This window comes from Momordica charantia (assembly GCF_013281855.1).
Source record: "Momordica charantia cultivar OHB3-1 chromosome 9 unlocalized genomic scaffold, Mcharantia_2.0 BLBB01000009.1, whole genome shotgun sequence".
NCBI classification, from domain to species: domain Eukaryota; kingdom Viridiplantae; phylum Streptophyta; class Magnoliopsida; order Cucurbitales; family Cucurbitaceae; genus Momordica; species Momordica charantia.
In genome coordinates this window covers 3,124,651-3,142,561 of record NW_028275167.1, presented here as the reverse complement: position 1 = coordinate 3,142,561, position 17,911 = coordinate 3,124,651, and the positions used below count along the sequence as shown (strand labels likewise).

General features: G+C 36.7%; 2 protein-coding genes across 2 annotated transcripts; one reads left to right on the top strand and one right to left on the bottom strand.

Moving 5' to 3' along the window:
- Window positions 1-154: 154 nt before the first annotated feature.
- Window positions 155-12,204, top strand: LOC111016227 (pre-mRNA-processing-splicing factor 8A). The gene is made up of 26 exons (XM_022291541.2): window positions 155-613; window positions 1,669-1,792; window positions 1,886-1,978; window positions 2,124-2,514; window positions 3,154-3,640; window positions 3,726-4,516; window positions 4,625-4,710; window positions 4,795-4,977; window positions 5,148-5,462; window positions 5,560-5,864; window positions 5,965-6,419; window positions 6,556-6,682; window positions 6,973-7,214; window positions 7,337-7,460; window positions 7,543-7,732; window positions 7,824-7,931; window positions 8,113-8,366; window positions 8,687-9,303; window positions 9,386-9,492; window positions 9,584-9,838; window positions 9,914-10,387; window positions 10,537-10,698; window positions 10,799-10,996; window positions 11,093-11,371; window positions 11,479-11,721; window positions 11,807-12,204. Exons 1-26 carry the CDS (start codon window positions 372-374, stop codon window positions 11,996-11,998), a joined length of 7,044 nt encoding a protein of 2,347 aa, XP_022147233.1. The 5' UTR covers window positions 155-371; the 3' UTR covers window positions 11,999-12,204.
- Window positions 12,205-12,598: 394 nt separating this feature from the next.
- Window positions 12,599-15,288, bottom strand: PIFI (post-illumination chlorophyll fluorescence increase). The gene is made up of 8 exons (XM_022298893.2): window positions 15,043-15,288; window positions 14,261-14,387; window positions 13,967-14,051; window positions 13,795-13,873; window positions 13,508-13,621; window positions 13,311-13,423; window positions 13,111-13,221; window positions 12,599-13,018 (listed from the first exon to the last, which is right to left on the bottom strand). The coding sequence occupies exons 1-8, from the start codon at window positions 15,146-15,148 to the stop codon at window positions 12,899-12,901; spliced, it is 855 nt and encodes a 284-aa protein (XP_022154585.1). The 5' UTR covers window positions 15,149-15,288; the 3' UTR covers window positions 12,599-12,898.
- Between the last annotated feature and the right edge of the window lie 2,623 nt (window positions 15,289-17,911).

Here is a 17,911-nt window from a genome sequence, read left to right as displayed (position 1 = left end):
GGGCTTTTTAGGACTGTAGAGGCCCAACAATGCTATAGCTCTGTAGGCCCATATTAAAAGCAAACATATTAATGGGTCGGTTAAATCACTTACCGAATATAAAGATCCGACCCGATTTCATCCTTTTTACTCGTTTCTCTTCGTCTCCTCTCCCACTACTCGCTGCCAGTGAGCGGGCGAGGGAGCAGCTTAACCCCCAAAAGCCCTAGAAACCGCCATTGAAGAAGCTCTGCTAGCTTCTTCATTTACCAGCGAACACGCTTTCTACGTCTTTTATCTCGCCGTGTAAAGACTTTTCAGCTCAGCAACCGATCGGGAGTTTGGAGATTTTACGTCTTTATTGTTAGCTTAGATTTAAACTTGCTGTCAATATGTGGAACAATGGGCAGATTGCGCCACCAGGAACTGGTGGTTCGTCTATTCCGCCGCCGCCTGCTGCACAGCCTTCGTACACGGTCTTGCCTTCTCCTGCTGAGGCTGAGGCCAAACTCGAAGAGAAAGCTAGGAAATGGCAGCAGCTGAATTCGAAGCGGTACAGTGATAAAAGGAAGTTTGGGTTTGTCGAGACCCAGAAGGAGGACATGCCCCGCGAGCATGTGAGGAAGATCATTAGGTGAGTGAGTTATGTTTATGGAGATTACAGCGAACATTTGAATTCTTATCTTCATTCTTTTATTTATTTTTCTCTTGACCTTTTCTTTTGGCGAGCTGGTGGAATGTTCAAATAAACTTGGGCTTGCCAAAAAATTTGTGAAAATTGTATAAGGCGGTTTGTAGTCTTTTAGTTTCGGCAGTTCGAGTTAATTCTTGCCGTTTTCACAATTCCAATTGTAGATTTTCTCAATTATTGTTTGGTCTTGACATCCACTTCATCGACTAAAATTTTCACATTTTCAATTCAACAAGTTTAGCTCGCACTAAGTTTCATAGTATTCGAATTCTTAAAACTTAAAGAAACTTAAAGAAATTTCAGAGTTGTTCTTTGTGCGTTATCGGCTTCAAGGGACGAACTCTTATGTCTCTAGATGATATATTCATTTCTTTATTGCTTTTTTGCTGTGGTAGTTTTAAGGAGCCGGGTACTTTTTACCATGTTGTAAATGACCTTTTATTGAACTGAATATTATTAAAAACAAGCAATTGAAAGTCTTAAATCTATCGAACTGCTTGTTAGATTAGTTTGACGAACTATAATAAAATTCAGGCCTCATGCCGTCCAACCGCCAAATGAGTCTTGATGATATATAATTCAATTTTCTTTGTTTTAGATATGGAAATATTTGGCATTGGGAGTACAGTAAATGGAAATTTTAGTTTCTTTATGTTTCTGTTGTTATCCTCTAAAGGGAAGAAAAAAAATTATCTGGTGCCGTTGTAGTGATGCTATTTTGGATGTAAGTTTGGTTGGAAGGAATCGGAGAACCCTTCCTAAGTTGAAGTCTCTTGGGGTGATTTATGGGTTTCAGTTATTTCTGTCACGTCCTATGGGGCCTCCTAGATGCTTTACTCTTTTTGTTTTGTATATCCTTCATTAATAAAAATTCCTTTGTTTTGTTTTTTAAAAAGGCTTATGTTATCATCCTGAAATAATTTATCTGTGAATCTGGTTTGGTAGTACACTGGTTAAATTATAGTTATATTGTATTAAAAAAAATTCATCTTTGGCAGAGACCATGGGGACATGTCCTCAAAAAAATACCGCCATGATAAACGTGTTTATCTTGGTGCCCTAAAGTTTGTTCCGCATGCAGTTTACAAGCTTCTTGAAAACATGCCAATGCCCTGGGAGCAGGTAACATTTGCCTTCATATTTTGTGACTGTTTTCAAACCAATACATTTCTTAATATTCTTTTGATTGTTAAACATATTACCTTGAAATTGCAGGTTCGTGATGTAAAGGTTCTATATCATATTACCGGAGCAATTACATTTGTTAACGAAATACCGTGGGTGGTTGAACCAATATATTTGGCTCAGGTACCGTCTCTTTGTTTTTTTTTCCAGATTATTACTGCAGTGGATAATGTTGTATATGAACTACTTGGATCACAATTAGAATGATTATAATTATGTTGCGCCAGTAGCAATGGTATCCTTGATTCACGTTGTGAAAATTTTTCAGTGGGGAACCATGTGGATTATGATGAGAAGAGAGAAGAGAGACCGTCGACATTTCAAGAGGATGCGTTTTCCACCATTTGATGATGAGGAACCTCCACTAGATTATGCTGATAATTTGCTGGATGTTGATCCTTTAGAACCAATTCAATTAGAGATGGATGAAGAGGAAGATTCTGCGGTTTACACCTGGTTCTATGACCATAAGCCTCTTGTTAAAACAAAACTTATTAATGGTCCAAGTTACCGAAAATGGCATCTTTCCCTTCCAATCATGGCAACTCTTCATCGGCTAGCTGGACAGTTACTCTCTGATTTAATTGATCGCAACTATTTCTACTTGTTTGATATGGAGTCATTTTTTACTGCCAAAGCATTGAACATGTGTATACCAGGTATGCCTTTTTGATCTCTGTTTCTTTCTAGTTTTATGTTTGCACATGAAAGTTATTATTATTATTTTGTTAAAAAAGATTGTCCTCACCACACTAGAATGGGCGGGCTGGAGGGGGTTTTATTGGATAACATCACATCATTCGTTGAAGTTTTTGTGGAATCAATAGCTTCGGTTTTTAGTCAGGAAGATAGGGTTCTGTTAGGCTCTTCATTAGCTTCATGTTTTTACAGCCCTTGCAAGTAGATGAGATATAATTTCTGCATAAAATGATTTGATCCTTGGAAGTACCTTCATTATAATGTGCACTGCGTAGTGTCAAATAATTTGTGTTACCTACTTCTTGTGATTTCAAAGCCATGTCAGTTCTTCAAACTACGTTCATTAAAAATGCTTACCTTCATCTTGATCCAGGATGTCCTATTTTTGTTGTCTGATCTTCCTATTTTATATTGCAACTTAGTATAGTTGAAGCCGACATGAGAGATTGCTCCTCTTTCTCTTCCAGCCCTATCATACCCATATTTATCTACTCTATGCAATCTTTAATAACGTTTGCTAGTGGCTTGAATGAGACTACAGATGTATTTGGCTGATTATTGCTAAGCTTTTGTAATTTATGTCTATCATGCTTCTTTAGGTGGCCCTAAGTTTGAGCCATTGTATCGGGACATGGAGAAGGGGGATGAAGACTGGAATGAGTTCAATGACATCAACAAACTCATAATACGGTCACCTCTCAGAACGGAGTATCGAATAGCATTTCCTCATCTTTATAACAACAGGCCAAGGAAAGTGAAGCTTGGTTTATATCACACTCCTATGGTCATGTTCATAAAGACTGAAGATCCTGATTTACCAGCATTTTACTATGATCCTTTAATACATCCAATAGCCAGCACTAACAAAGATCGTCGTGAAAAGAGAACTTACGATGATGAAGATGATGATGATTTTGAGTTGCCAGAGGGGGTTGAACCTTTTTTGAAGGATACTCAACTTTATACAGACACCACAGCTGCTGGCATCTCTCTTCTGTTTGCCCCACGCCCATTTAATATGAGATCTGGTAGGACACGGCGGGCTGAAGATATTCCCTTGGTTTCAGAGTGGTACAAGGAACACTGGTAGGAATGTACTCATTTTGTAAATTTCATTTACTTGTTTTAGTCGTTTCAAGTTTCTGATTTTTTCTCATTGCATTGTGTGCAGTCCTCCATCATATCCTGTTAAGGTAAGGGTTAGCTATCAGAAGTTGTTGAAATGTTTTGTGTTGAATGAGCTGCATCATAGGCCACCCAAAGCTCAGAAGAAGAAGCATTTATTCCGATCACTTCAAGCAACCAAGTTTTTCCAGACAACCGAACTTGATTGGGTTGAAGCAGGTCTACAAGTCTGCAAGCAGGGGTACAACATGCTGAACTTATTGATTCATCGAAAGAATTTGAACTATCTTCATCTTGATTATAACTTCAATCTGAAGCCAGTGAAGACCCTTACCACCAAAGAACGTAAGAAGTCGCGATTTGGAAATGCTTTTCACCTCTGTCGTGAAATATTGAGATTGACAAAGCTTGTTGTTGATGCTAATGTTCAGTTTCGTTTGGGCAATGTCGATGCATTTCAATTGGCTGATGGCCTGCAATATATATTTTCACATGTTGGGCAGCTCACTGGCATGTATAGATACAAGTACAGACTTATGCGTCAAATTAGAATGTGTAAAGATTTGAAGCACTTGATATACTATCGTTTCAATACTGGTCCAGTGGGAAAAGGGCCTGGTTGTGGATTTTGGGCACCAATGTGGAGAGTCTGGTTATTCTTTCTCCGCGGTATAGTCCCTCTTCTCGAACGGTGGCTAGGAAATTTGCTTGCTCGTCAATTTGAAGGAAGACACTCAAAAGGAGTGGCAAAGACAGTCACCAAACAGCGTGTTGAGAGTCATTTTGATTTGGAACTTCGGGCAGCAGTCATGCATGATGTTCTTGATGCTATGCCTGGTACCAACTTAAAATTTCCCTATTTTTGTTTTTTGAGCATGTGTTGCTCTAATATTCTCAATATTTAACTGCTGTTCGCTTTTCCTTCTCTTTATAATGTTCTTGCAGAGGGCATTAAGCAAAATAAAGCTCGAACTATCCTGCAGCACCTAAGTGAGGCATGGCGATGTTGGAAAGCAAATATTCCTTGGAAGGTACACGTCTGCTTCTGAGCTCTTCTGTTTCTTTCCCATGTTTCCCACATCTAGATATTAATTGCATTTCTGGGTTTTGTTCAGGTTCCTGGTTTGCCAGTTCCTATTGAGAATATGATTCTTCGTTATGTCAAGTCAAAAGCTGATTGGTGGACAAATGTTGCTCATTATAATCGGGAACGTATAAGAAGAGGTGCTACAGTTGATAAGACTGTTTGTAGGAAGAATCTTGGGAGGTTGACACGTCTGTGGCTAAAGGCTGAGCAGGTTTGTTTCTCTTATTTATTGTTCTTATTTGTTTCGTTCTTGTTCTATCAGTTAGAGTAGCATCTCAGCTGTGTTACTTTACTTTAACCTCTTAAGACCTTAATTATGGCGTTCTAAGATATTACATTTACCAACTTTCTCAATTCTTAGATTCCTTTCTCATCTTGTAGGAACGGCAGCATAATTATTTGAAAGATGGTCCATATGTCACACCTGAAGAAGCAGTTGCCATTTACACGACCACTGTGCATTGGTTGGAGTCAAGAAAGTTTTCTCCTATTCCTTTCCCTCCATTGTCTTACAAGCATGACACAAAATTACTCATCCTTGCCTTAGAGAGGTTAAAGGAATCCTACAGTGTGGCTGTAAGGTTAAATCAACTTCAGCGAGAAGAACTTGGTCTCATTGAACAAGCTTATGATAACCCACATGAGGCACTTTCACGTATTAAGCGTCACCTGCTCACACAACGTGCCTTCAAAGAGGTAAGTTCTTTTCTTCTCTTCTTTGGCATATACGATCAACTGATTATCAACACTGGTCACCTGCAGACGAACGTGAACTGATATTGCACTTTTGCAGGTTGGCATAGAGTTTATGGATCTGTACAGTTACCTCATACCGGTTTATGAGATTGAGCCTCTTGAAAAAATTACAGATGCATATCTTGACCAGTATCTATGGTATGAAGGTGACAAGCGCCATTTGTTTCCCAACTGGATTAAGCCTGCAGACTCTGAGCCACCACCTCTCTTGGTTTATAAGTGGTGTCAGGGTATTAACAATCTGCAAGGTATATGGGACACAAGTGAAGGGCAGTGTGTGGTGATGCTGCAGACAAAATTTGAGAAGTTCTTTGAGAAGATAGATTTAACAATGTTAAATAGGTAAGTGTTCGATAAGTTGCTGAATTGCAGACTAAACGAGTACAAAGGAAGTTGCAACTTCACGAACTGATACTCATCCTGTTTTCTTGAATATTTGCAGGCTTCTTCGATTGGTTCTGGATCATAATATTGCTGATTATGTTACTGCAAAGAACAATGTAGTCTTGTCTTACAAAGATATGAGCCACACAAATTCATATGGTCTGATACGTGGTCTTCAGTTTGCTTCTTTTGTGGTTCAGTATTATGGACTGGTGCTGGATCTGTTGCTTCTTGGATTGACTCGAGCCAGTGAAATTGCTGGCCCACCTCAGATGCCCAATGAATTCATTACTTATTGGGACACAAAGGTGGAGACACGACATCCAATTCGGTTATATTCCCGGTATATAGACAAAGTACATATTTTATTCCGCTTTACTCATGAAGAGGCTCGAGACCTTATTCAGAGATATCTCACTGAGCACCCCGATCCAAACAATGAAAATATGGTTGGATATAACAACAAGAAGTGCTGGCCAAGAGATGCAAGAATGAGGCTCATGAAGCATGATGGTACTCCCATTTCTTCATGTCTATAGTTTTATGAGGATGTTACTGGTCGTTTATCAATGAGAGACATTTTCTTCCCCCTTCAGATCTCATTTATATATACATTTTGTGATGAATTAGTTGGTTTTCTCTTTTTCAGTCAATCTTGGAAGAAGTGTTTTCTGGGATATGAAGAATCGTCTTCCTCGCAGTATCACAACTTTAGAGTGGGAGAACAGCTTTGTGTCTGTTTATAGCAAAGACAATCCTAACTTGCTTTTCAGCATGTATGCGCCTCTTAATCTATTCTCCCCTCTTTGCATTTACATATCAAAGAATTCTGCAGATTTATTATTTCTGGACTATTTGCTCATATATTTATTTAATAACTACTTGTATAATTGTATTTCAATTTTCTTTCTTTTCTGTTCCCTAATTGAGAAATATCCACCAAGATTAATAATTAAAAGCCTGCAATTTTCAGCATTTCAGATGCATCAGTGAAAATTTTGAATTGCATCTTGTGTTTGCTCCATCAGTGTTCTCTATTCAATGAGGTTTCCCTGTTTGATGGCAGGTGTGGGTTTGAAGTACGGATACTTCCTAAAATTAGAATGTCGCAAGAAGCATTCAGCAACTTGAAAGACGGAGTTTGGAATTTGCAGAATGAGCAAACAAAAGAAAGAACTGCTGTAGCCTTCTTAAGGGTTGATGATGAACACATGAAGGTGTTCGAGAATCGTGTCAGGCAAATTCTTATGTCTTCAGGGTCTACAACATTCACAAAAATTGTCAACAAATGGAATACTGCTCTGATTGGTACAACTTTGTCCATCATTTCCTTTTTGGTTTGGGGGTGGGGAGGGTGGTGGTCTGTAGGCACTTCTTAGTGTAAATTGACTTCCATAACGTTTCTCCTTTCTGGTTTCTCATTGTGATAGGTCTCATGACTTACTTCCGTGAGGCAACTGTACATACGCAAGAGCTACTAGATTTGCTGGTTAAATGTGAGAATAAAATTCAAACTCGTATTAAGATCGGGTTGAATTCAAAGATGCCCAGCAGGTAATATAATTTGCCATTAGCAGTGTTGTTTTATATTGAAGTCAAAGATGGTATCTTTTTATGAACTTTGTTCATGTTTCAGGTTTCCTCCGGTTATTTTCTATACTCCCAAGGAAATTGGAGGTCTCGGCATGTTATCCATGGGGCACATATTGATTCCACAAAGTGATCTCCGGTACAGTCAGCAGACAGATGTTGGTGTAACCCATTTTAGGAGTGGAATGAGCCATGAAGAGGATCAGCTTATTCCAAACCTTTACCGATATATACAGGTGACATTCATTTCCCATGCAACAATAGGCTGTGTTGATAATAATATGCTTCATATCTTGCTTAATGATGAGCTTTTCAATGTTTTTACAGCCTTGGGAAAGTGAGTTCATAGATTCACAACGGGTTTGGGCTGAGTATGCTCTGAAGAGGCAAGAAGCTCAGGCACAAAATAGGCGTCTGACGCTTGAAGATTTGGAAGTAATTTCTGTTTCCTTCTTTCCTTTTTCGTTATGTGTATTTTTTTATTTCTTCACTTTGGGGGGTGTTTGAAATCCTTTGAGATTGTCCGGCATGATTGGGAATGTATTCCAATTATTATTGTTACTTCTGAGGGACAATAAGCATTCTAAATTGTTGTTATGTAAACGCTGTTCTACAGGATTCTTGGGACAGGGGAATACCTCGAATCAATACTTTGTTTCAGAAAGATCGCCACACTTTGGCATATGACAAAGGGTGGAGGGTCCGCACAGATTTCAAACAATATCAGGTCTTGAAGCAAAACCCTTTCTGGTGGACGCACCAAAGACACGATGGAAAGCTGTGGAACTTGAACAACTATAGAACAGATGTCATTCAAGCACTTGGAGGTGTTGAGGGCATTCTTGAGCACACATTATTTAAGGGAACATAGTAAGTTTCATTTTGTGATTCAGAGGATAACTTAAGCTGCAAATGCCAATTTTATTTCTTCAGATTCATTTGTTAACTTGTTTAACTTACCATATATTGGTACTACAACGATATTATTGGTCTTGATGTTAAAGGCTAATGAAAGATTATGACATAAATGTTCCTCTCGACACTATTTTATTTCGTAGGCAGAAGCAAACTTTCGTATGAAGTATGTGTAGTAGTATAACACTCGGATTGTGAACCTATAACCAATGATTAATCATTGGTTTCTTCAATAGAGTTTTATGTGGCTCAGTTCGCTTGTTTTCTCATTTCAGCTTTCCAACTTGGGAGGGTCTCTTTTGGGAGAAGGCATCTGGATTTGAGGAATCTATGAAGTACAAAAAGCTGACTAATGCACAGAGATCAGGTCTTAACCAGATTCCTAACCGTAGGTTTACTCTTTGGTGGTCTCCTACCATAAACAGGGCAAATGTTTATGTGGGATTTCAAGTGCAGTTAGATCTGACTGGAATTTTCATGCATGGAAAGATCCCAACTTTGAAAATCTCTCTCATCCAGATTTTCCGAGCTCATTTGTGGCAGAAGATTCATGAGAGTGTTGTCATGGATCTCTGTCAGGTTTTGGATCAGGAGTTGGATGCTTTGGAAATTGAAACCGTGCAGAAAGAAACTATCCATCCAAGGAAAAGTTACAAAATGAACAGCTCTTGTGCCGATATTCTACTATTTGCTGCCCATAGATGGCCAATGTCAAAGCCTAGTCTTGTGGCTGAGTCAAAGGATGTTTTTGATCAAAAACCAAGTAACAAGTACTGGATTGATGTGCAGCTCCGATGGGGTGATTATGATTCTCATGATATTGAGCGTTACACTCGTGCCAAATTCATGGATTACACCACTGACAACATGTCTATATACCCATCACCCACTGGTAAAATTTATCTTTTTGCTTTGCTGGGGTTTTCGTGTTGAATATTTTATACGTAAATTAAGCATTCATGGTTTGTGTGCAGGGGTGATGATTGGGCTTGATCTTGCATATAACTTGCATTCAGCATTTGGAAACTGGTTTCCAGGGTCAAAACCGCTATTGGCTCAAGCAATGAACAAGATCATGAAGGTACACGACTCTTCTGATAGTATTCTTGGTCTTCAGTTTTCTAGTTAACTTAGGAAAATGTTGATTACTGATTGCTTGATGGGTTATACAGTCAAATCCAGCCTTGTATGTTCTAAGGGAGCGTATACGCAAAGGTCTGCAGTTGTATTCTTCTGAGCCTACAGAACCGTATTTGTCATCCCAAAACTACGGAGAGATCTTCAGCAATCAAATAATATGGTTTGTTGATGATACTAATGTTTATCGTGTCACAATTCACAAGACATTTGAAGGAAATCTTACCACCAAGCCCATCAATGGTGCCATTTTTATTTTCAATCCAAGGACAGGGCAATTGTTTTTAAAGGTTTGTCTTCTTCAGTGGGAACTTCTCTTTCTTTGATTCTAGTCATTTTCATAACTTATTACTTGCAATTTACAGGTTATCCATACAAGTGTATGGGCTGGACAGAAGCGTCTTGGTCAGTTGGCCAAGTGGAAAACTGCAGAAGAAGTTGCTGCTCTTGTACGTTCTTTACCAGTTGAAGAACAACCGAAGCAAATTATTGTGACTCGGAAAGGAATGCTTGATCCATTGGAGGTTCACTTGCTTGATTTTCCCAATATAGTTATCAAAGGAAGTGAGCTGCAACTCCCATTCCAGGCCTGCTTGAAGATTGAGAAATTTGGTGACTTGATTTTGAAGGCTACTGAACCGCAGATGGTTCTATTCAATATTTATGATGATTGGCTGAAGAGTATTTCATCATACACTGCATTCTCCCGTCTAATTCTCATCTTGCGTGCTCTTCATGTGAACAATGAAAAGGCTAAAATGTTGCTAAAGCCAGACAAAACAATTATCACTGAGCCCCACCACATCTGGCCTTCTCTCACAGATGACCAATGGATGAAGGTAATATCCATTTTTACATCCCTAATCAGTTTTGTTTGTCTCTACCTATTATAATCTTAATCGTTCAAATTATTTAATGAATTATGCTTGCATAATGTATCAGACCTTTATGAAACTTCATTGTTTCATCTCTTCTTCGCATTTTATAGGTTGAGGTTGCTTTAAGGGATCTTATATTGTCAGACTATGCTAAGAAGAATAATGTGAACACATCAGCTCTAACACAATCTGAAATTCGTGACATCATACTTGGAGCTGAGATAACTCCACCTTCTCAGCAAAGACAACAGATAGCTGAGATTGAGAAACAGGTATGTTCTATTTACGTAGTTATTGGTTAAGATGATGTATTCTTGTTCTTGCAGTTTCTTACTTCTGAATTTTGTGCCTTGTCCAATCCTTTTTTCTCAGGCCAAAGAAGCAAGTCAACTAACTGCAGTCACGACAAGAACTACGAACGTGCACGGTGATGAACTCATTGTCACAACAACGAGTCCATATGAGCAGGCTGCTTTTGGATCCAAAACTGATTGGCGTGTGAGAGCGATATCAGCCACTAATCTCTATCTTCGTGTGAATCATATTTATGTAAATTCAGAGGATATAAAGGTGAAGACTAACATTGCACTTTCTTGCCTTGTAAACCTATTTTCTTACTTTTACATTTTTGTTTTTGGCTGACTCTTGAATTGCGATGGTTGACAGGAAACTGGATACACTTACATCATGCCAAAGAATATCTTGAAGAAATTCATCTGCATTGCAGATCTACGGACCCAAATAGCTGGATATTTGTATGGAATAAGCCCCCCAGATAATCCTCAGGTTAAGGAAATTCGCTGTATTGTAATGCCACCCCAGTGGGGGACACATCAGCAAGTTAATCTTCCGACAGCTCTTCCTGAGCACGACTTTTTGAATGATTTGGAGCCATTGGGATGGATGCACACGCAGCCAAATGAGCTTCCTCAGTTGTCACCACAGGTTCCATTTTCTTTTTTTCCCTTCTAATGTTAACCAGCCTTCTTTTGGCAGGGAGAGGTAAATTTGATTATTTATTGGGTTTTTTTTTCCTTTCCATCTTCTGGTAGGATCTCACAAATCACGCTAAAGTCTTGGAGAACAACAAGCAATGGGATGGTGAAAAATGCATCATTTTGACTTGCAGTTTCACTCCTGGTTCCTGCTCGTTAACTGCATATAAGCTAACCCCATCAGGTTACGAGTGGGGACGTGTAAACAAGGACACCGGAAGCAATCCACACGGGTACCTCCCGACTCATTATGAGAAGGTGCAGATGCTCCTCAGCGACCGCTTCTTTGGCTTCTACATGGTAAATTTCATCTCCTCTCAGGATAGTTCGATTACTTCTTTCTGCATTGGAGAGCTGACATTGTTACTCGTTTGCTTTCTCTTAGATTCCTGATAATGGCCCCTGGAACTACAACTTCATGGGGGTGAAGCATACAGCAGGCATGAAGTATGGAGTAAAACTCGGAACGCCGCGCGAGTATTACCACGAGGATCATCGGCCTACCCATTTCTTAGAGTTCAGCAACTTAGAGGAGGGAGAGACGGCCGAGGGAGACCGTGAGGATACATTCACTTGAAAATTTGGCATCATCTTTGTAATCATTTAACTGGATCACTATAAAGTTAAGTTTTTTTTTTTGGAAGTTTTGAATGCAATTGCACGCATGAAATAAACCTGTGTGTATGTGGTTGCAAATTCAGGAATAGGAACGCCTGTAGTACTAATACGACTTTGTAATAGAATTGTAGCTTGAGAGGAATATAAAATTCTAGAGGTTGTAAATTCTAGTTTTGTAAATTCTTATTCATTTTTGTACTTTGGAAATGTGGTTTCTTTTAATTTCGCCCTTCCTTCCACACACAACAGAAAAAAAAATGTTACTTTTTTAGATATAAATGGTAATATTGGAAAATTTAAAGTTCCTTTCGTAACTATTTTGTTTAAAGTCTGATAATTATTTTATTTTTAGTTCTGTTCCAAAAAATTAAACTTGCTTTTTACCAATCTATTGGTAAGTTTGAATACGTAGTCAAGCTTAAAAGATATAAATAAATTTTTGAAAATTATTTAACAAAATAATGGGACTCGTGCAATCGAAGAATGTGTAATTTATTTTAAATTTTCTAATATGTATTTATAAATTAGATTTTCAGAGGGTGGGTGGTACGGACAGAACTACAAAAGCCACTAACAATTTTGTAGCTATGTATTGGCAATTTGGCAGTAATAACAATTAATTTATGTAACAATGGAGGTTTTCTTTATAACTATACATAGCTAGAGGGATATTGTATCTACCAAAAGCAGATGCAACAGTGCATCCTGCTTGATGGATGGACTAAGCTTGGCTAAAACAACATAGAAACCGCTATCCAACACGATTCCTTTCACATGCAGAGAAGCCTTTGCAATGCCTCGTATTGACTCGAATAGGACGTAGTATGAGATGCGAGAAAAATGGGCATGTGAAATAGAACTAGCTCTCTGTATCGGTATCAATTGGGCAAGATCCATCATCTACATTGGCGAGCGGGTTGAATAAATGCGAGCTAGGATCCGTGCAGCCTAGTACAAGATTGAGTTCGCAACGGTCACCCTGTTATTTATAGATCAAACTCATTAGTTGCAGCCTAAACTTCAGCAATGATGATCATAACTAAATAAAGTTACAGTAAGGATTTTCCTTACCCCTTCTACAGTAAGATTACCAATCATAGCACATCTCGTGATAACAATGTTGGTGTCTGGAAATATTGCTCTGTCGCAAGCGCCATCTTTGCTCAACTCTTCCGCTAGACCCTACGACGAGACACGAGAATGAGATTCTTAATACATTATGCTAAACATATATTGAAATATACATTACCTACTGTATAGTGTATCATTACCTGATTGAAAAAGTCAATAGGTTTGTTTTGCCAAGGCTTGGGAACCTGAAACTGAAGCCTGTAAGGACCATCCCAGTCGACTCCGTTCGTGAACGAGAAGATCAAGTTTACAGCTACGAAAGGACAGAAAAAATGATGATGTAAGGAAAATTAAATAGTGAAGAGAAAGAAAGATTAGTTCTCCCAACTCAACTGACCATGCTTCGGAACGCATATTTGGATGGTGTATATTGGTCTATCGGCTTTGCCTCGATCTTTCCTGAGCATTGCCCTCGGTTCCCCGCCGCACATTATTGGCTGATTGAAACCTCCTGCAGCACCATGTTGAACAAATCAATGAAGAATCAGCTCAGCTTACAGCTTCAAGGGAAAAAGGGAAAATTGATGCAAGTCCTCTTAGCCTGCTACATACTTCACTCAAAATCATTACAATAGGGCAAGGAGTTGAACTACGATAACATAAAGATTGCACATCAGGCATTACCGTTAAAAGCAATCCCGAAATCTTCATTCGGAACCAGATTTGTCGCAGCTGGATTATAGAAAAGCTTGAGCTTCTCACCCTATCAAAATTTGGGACCAATGTAGCTTTCTCAGATTATAACCAACAAGAACCGATGAACTCATCAAATCATAGTGTGTGCTATTATGCTTACTGAAGCAGGAGGTAGACCATTCACAGTTTTCCAGTACACCGGGGACTTTCCGAGTTCAAACAAAGCCCAAGATGGAAGCTTGATCCTGACAGAGTTTGCAGATAAACCACAGCTTGAACCGATCGGTTCTTAAACGATTGCAATAGCTAAACTAATGTATTTAGTGAAACATGATACTTCTAAACACTATATATGATCATTCTCGTCATTTTTCTCATACAGCAATTTGGGTACAGACATAGAAATCAAAATCCTAGTCTACTTGTATATCAAAGGGGAAATGGTTAGTCATACTCCTTCATTTCCTCTGTTGGAGAGGCTTCAACAGCCACAGCAGCATTCACTTTCCTCATAATCCTAAACTTAACATCCTTATCCTTCCCGAGGCATCTCGGTACCGACAAACCGAAAAAATTAGAACCTGCATCAGAAATAGTAAAGGAACTGATGTAAAATGATTGTGCCATCAGCCTTGGCTTCTTCCTTTCCATATTTGAGTTGATTGAAACCCTTTTTTGAACTTAAAAACATGATGGGCACGTTTGGTAACGTTTCCGTTTCCAAATTTTATCATGAAACTTAACCATTTTGCAACTAATTATGTTTCTTGTTTCACTTTTTTTGAAATATTACAAAAAAAACAAGTTTCTTGTTTCTTGTTTCCATTTCCAATTTTTTACCAAACATATATATAAGTGTTATTTGATCCTCCTTGAATTCTACTAGGTGTTGTGTTATAGCAATGCAATTCTATTTTTCATCGATGAAGAAACAGAAACAAGAAATAGGAACGTTACCAAACGAGCTCTACATTCTTCCTTCTTTCTTTGAATTCAAGTTTCAATGGATTGCAGGGGAAAGAACAACAAAACAAATGCTCATTCATTATTTTGCCCCATTTCCCTTAAATCGCTCATTGAGAAGTCTAACGATGGCTAATCTTTTCATTGTATAATCCAAGTGAGTACAAAGAAACACGAATAACATTCACCAAGTTAGGTTTCAATTCCCCATTTACTCTGCAGTCTATAGATCAAATCAAAGAACAGGAAGTAGCAGATTGGGAATAAAATTACCGTGAGTTCCAGCAGATTGTGGGCACGATTCTCCTCTGCGTTGGGTTCGAATGGCGAGAGAAGTCTTCAAGGAGGATGCAAAGATGGGGGCGTTCGTCGCCGCCATTAATTACAGAGAGGTGGAGAGAGACGAAACTCAATGGGTCATTTGAGGCCAGAATTGGAATTGCAGTGGATAAAAAGCGATGGGAGAGACGAAGAATTGATTTAGAAACACAAAATCAAGCTGAAAATATCTAAACCCCAAATTGGAATAATCTCGGTTCCTTTAAAAATATCTTAAATTGATCCCTTTCTTTTTCTTTGTTCTTTTGTGAAAAATGAATTGATTATCTCTTTCGTCCGATCCCTTGATTTTTGTATGAAAATTGACACGACTCGCGTGTAAAGTTTGAATTTTTACGCACATTCACATTCTTGGAGTTTATTTCTAAAATATCCAGATTTCATTACATTATCGGCCAGTGGTCTCAGATATTTTTTTTTTCCAGTGGTAGACATTGGAGGCTGTGTTTAACTCATATAAGTGCTTGAATCCTCTAAAACTTTCCGTTTCATATTTAACAGGTTTTTAAAAATTTTGAATTTTGAATTCATCGAGTGTTTTTTCCATCAAGCTATTACTTTAACATCAAGTGAATATGGTAACCATGATTTTTCCTTTTTCCAAGTCTACAATTTTTTTTTCTTTTTTTTCTTTTTTTTTTTGTACCAACTCTACCAAACTTAATTGTAGCGATATTATATTATATTACGTCCCTACTAATATGAAGCAAGAATTTGATGGGATTTTTTTTTTCATTCTAATAATGATGATAGTTTAAGATTTGTTTGGTAACCTGTTTCTTGTATTTTGTTTTTCATTTTTTTTTCTTTTTTAACAACACATTTCCTATTTCTTATTTTTTTATTTTTTTAAATTTAAAAAAACATAATTGCCTTGGATAGCAATTTCATGACAAACATGTTTGGTAATCGTTAATTTTTTTTCATTACAACCTTTAATTTAAAAAAAAAAAGTAAAAATTTCATGTGAAAATTACTATTTTTTACTTTTTAAACATTTACATTTTATTTTTTTTTAAATATTAATCATGCATTTTTAAGTAAAAAATAATAAAATAATAATTTTATTTGCATTTCAAAACAAAAAACAAAAAACTGGATTTTGTTGTTTGAAAAAAATTCTACACAAATTTGGAAACGTTCTTAAAATTGAGAAACGAGAAGCTATCACCATTATCAAACGTTTATACTAAAACGAGAAACAGAAAATAAGAAAGAGGACAAAAGTATCCAACAAAGTCAAACCTATACGTTACAAATTTAAACAAAAACGCAACAATCTCATATACAAGTTCCCCACACTCATGTGAGAAAACTAAAGAAAGCGATATGTAATTAGTTGACCTAATTTTACTTACTTTGGTTTAAGTTATTTCAGTGGGTCGTTATGCTTTTGTCAAAATTTTTCTTTCAAATCTTTACAAATATAACATTATAATCAGATATTTTAAATTTTAAAATTAGATAGACACATTATTCAAAATATATTCCCAATATTAAAAAGAGATTATTAATATTTTAACTTATTAAGCTAGGTTAGGTTGACCAAATTAATGTCAACCTAAACCTAGTTGGTTGAGACACATATTTCTGATTAAAAAGTGGCGAGTTTAAATCCTCTATTGTACTAAAAAGAAGAAAAATCGACCAAATCAATGTCAATCTATTCACTAGATAAGATACTTATTAACGTTCTTAAAATTGAATATTTACCGATTACATAATTTTATTGTCTCGTCGGTGTCTTGATCTTGGATAAAAAAAATTTCTTAAAAAATTAATTTATACCTTTAAACTTTTCAATTGATGGAATCAATTAAAACCATAAACTAATAAGTATATCAATTAAAATCTTAAAATTTTTAAAGTGAATTAATTTACATATTGTTAAAAAATCTAATTTTCACAGGTGGGTAGATTTCTCAAAAAGCAAGACTAACAAAATATCAAGAGAAAATGTTAGAATAAGTGGAGGCAGCGGCTTTTATCAATATAAGAAAGAGATTTTCATCCAATCGTCTTCCTATATTTATCTCTAATTATAATTATTTAAGGGTTTTGGTAACAATTTTTCTTACTATTTTGGTAGAATTTTGGGAGAAGAATATTATTTATAGGTAAATTTTGAGTAACGATTTTCGAAAGGAACTTTAATGGAGGGTTAATTGATTCAATCGGCAAAATTCTTACATTGTTTTTTCCCTATAAGATTCTATTGTTCATTTTAGTTATAAATTAAATATTTAAAGCTCAATTTGAAAATTGATATATTTTTTTTGTTCAATCTATCGACTAAAACTTAAATCGGAGGCATCTCTAATTTATTTAAAGGAAAATAGTGGATCCTTTGACTAATAAATATCCATTTTAAGGTTACTCTTAATTAAATAATCTAGTATAGGCTAAATTTGTCCTAATTTGTATACGTGGTAAAGAAATAATTTTCAGATTCTATTCTTTCATTGGTATTTAAATTCGATAATATAAAAACAAAATAGGTCATTCAAGCAATATAATAACTTTATTACTCCACATCTAACAAAATCTAACCGATAATCAAAAATTTCTTTCACGTAGAAGGCTCTGATTTTTTTTTTTTTAAATTGATCTTCTTTCGGGGTGACCTATATTCTACGTGATATAATTTTTTAATACAACAAATGTAGTGAGGAAAACATTTGTCGTACGAGTTGAATTTGAGATAATTTAGCGAAGTTAAACTTATGTTCAGTATGTTGGTCCGTAACTTTAGGGCGGTAAAAAATTTAATTAACTTTTATACATAACTAACAAAATCTATGAC

What these genes read in the sequence shown, in the direction of transcription:
- LOC111016227 (XM_022291541.2), top strand. Translation starts at nt 372, where the DNA reads ATGTGGAACAATGGGCAGATTGCGCCACCAGGAACTGGTGGTTCGTCT. An exon ending in ACCTTTACCGATATATACAG is followed by an intron (nt 7,733 to 7,823) that starts GTGACATTCATT and finishes ATGTTTTTACAG; the next exon opens with CCTTGGGAAAGTGAGTTCAT. An exon ending in TGACGCTTGAAGATTTGGAA is followed by an intron (nt 7,932 to 8,112) that starts GTAATTTCTGTT and finishes GCTGTTCTACAG; the next exon opens with GATTCTTGGGACAGGGGAAT.
- PIFI (XM_022298893.2), bottom strand. Translation starts at nt 15,148, where the DNA reads ATGGCGGCGACGAACGCCCCCATCTTTGCATCCTCCTTGAAGACTTCT. An exon ending in ACAATCTGCTGGAACTCACG is followed by an intron (nt 14,388 to 15,042) that starts GTAATTTTATTC and finishes TTTCTGATGCAG; the next exon opens with GTTCTAATTTTTTCGGTTTG. An exon ending in ATGGTCTACCTCCTGCTTCA is followed by an intron (nt 13,874 to 13,966) that starts GTAAGCATAATA and finishes AAATTTTGATAG; the next exon opens with GGTGAGAAGCTCAAGCTTTT.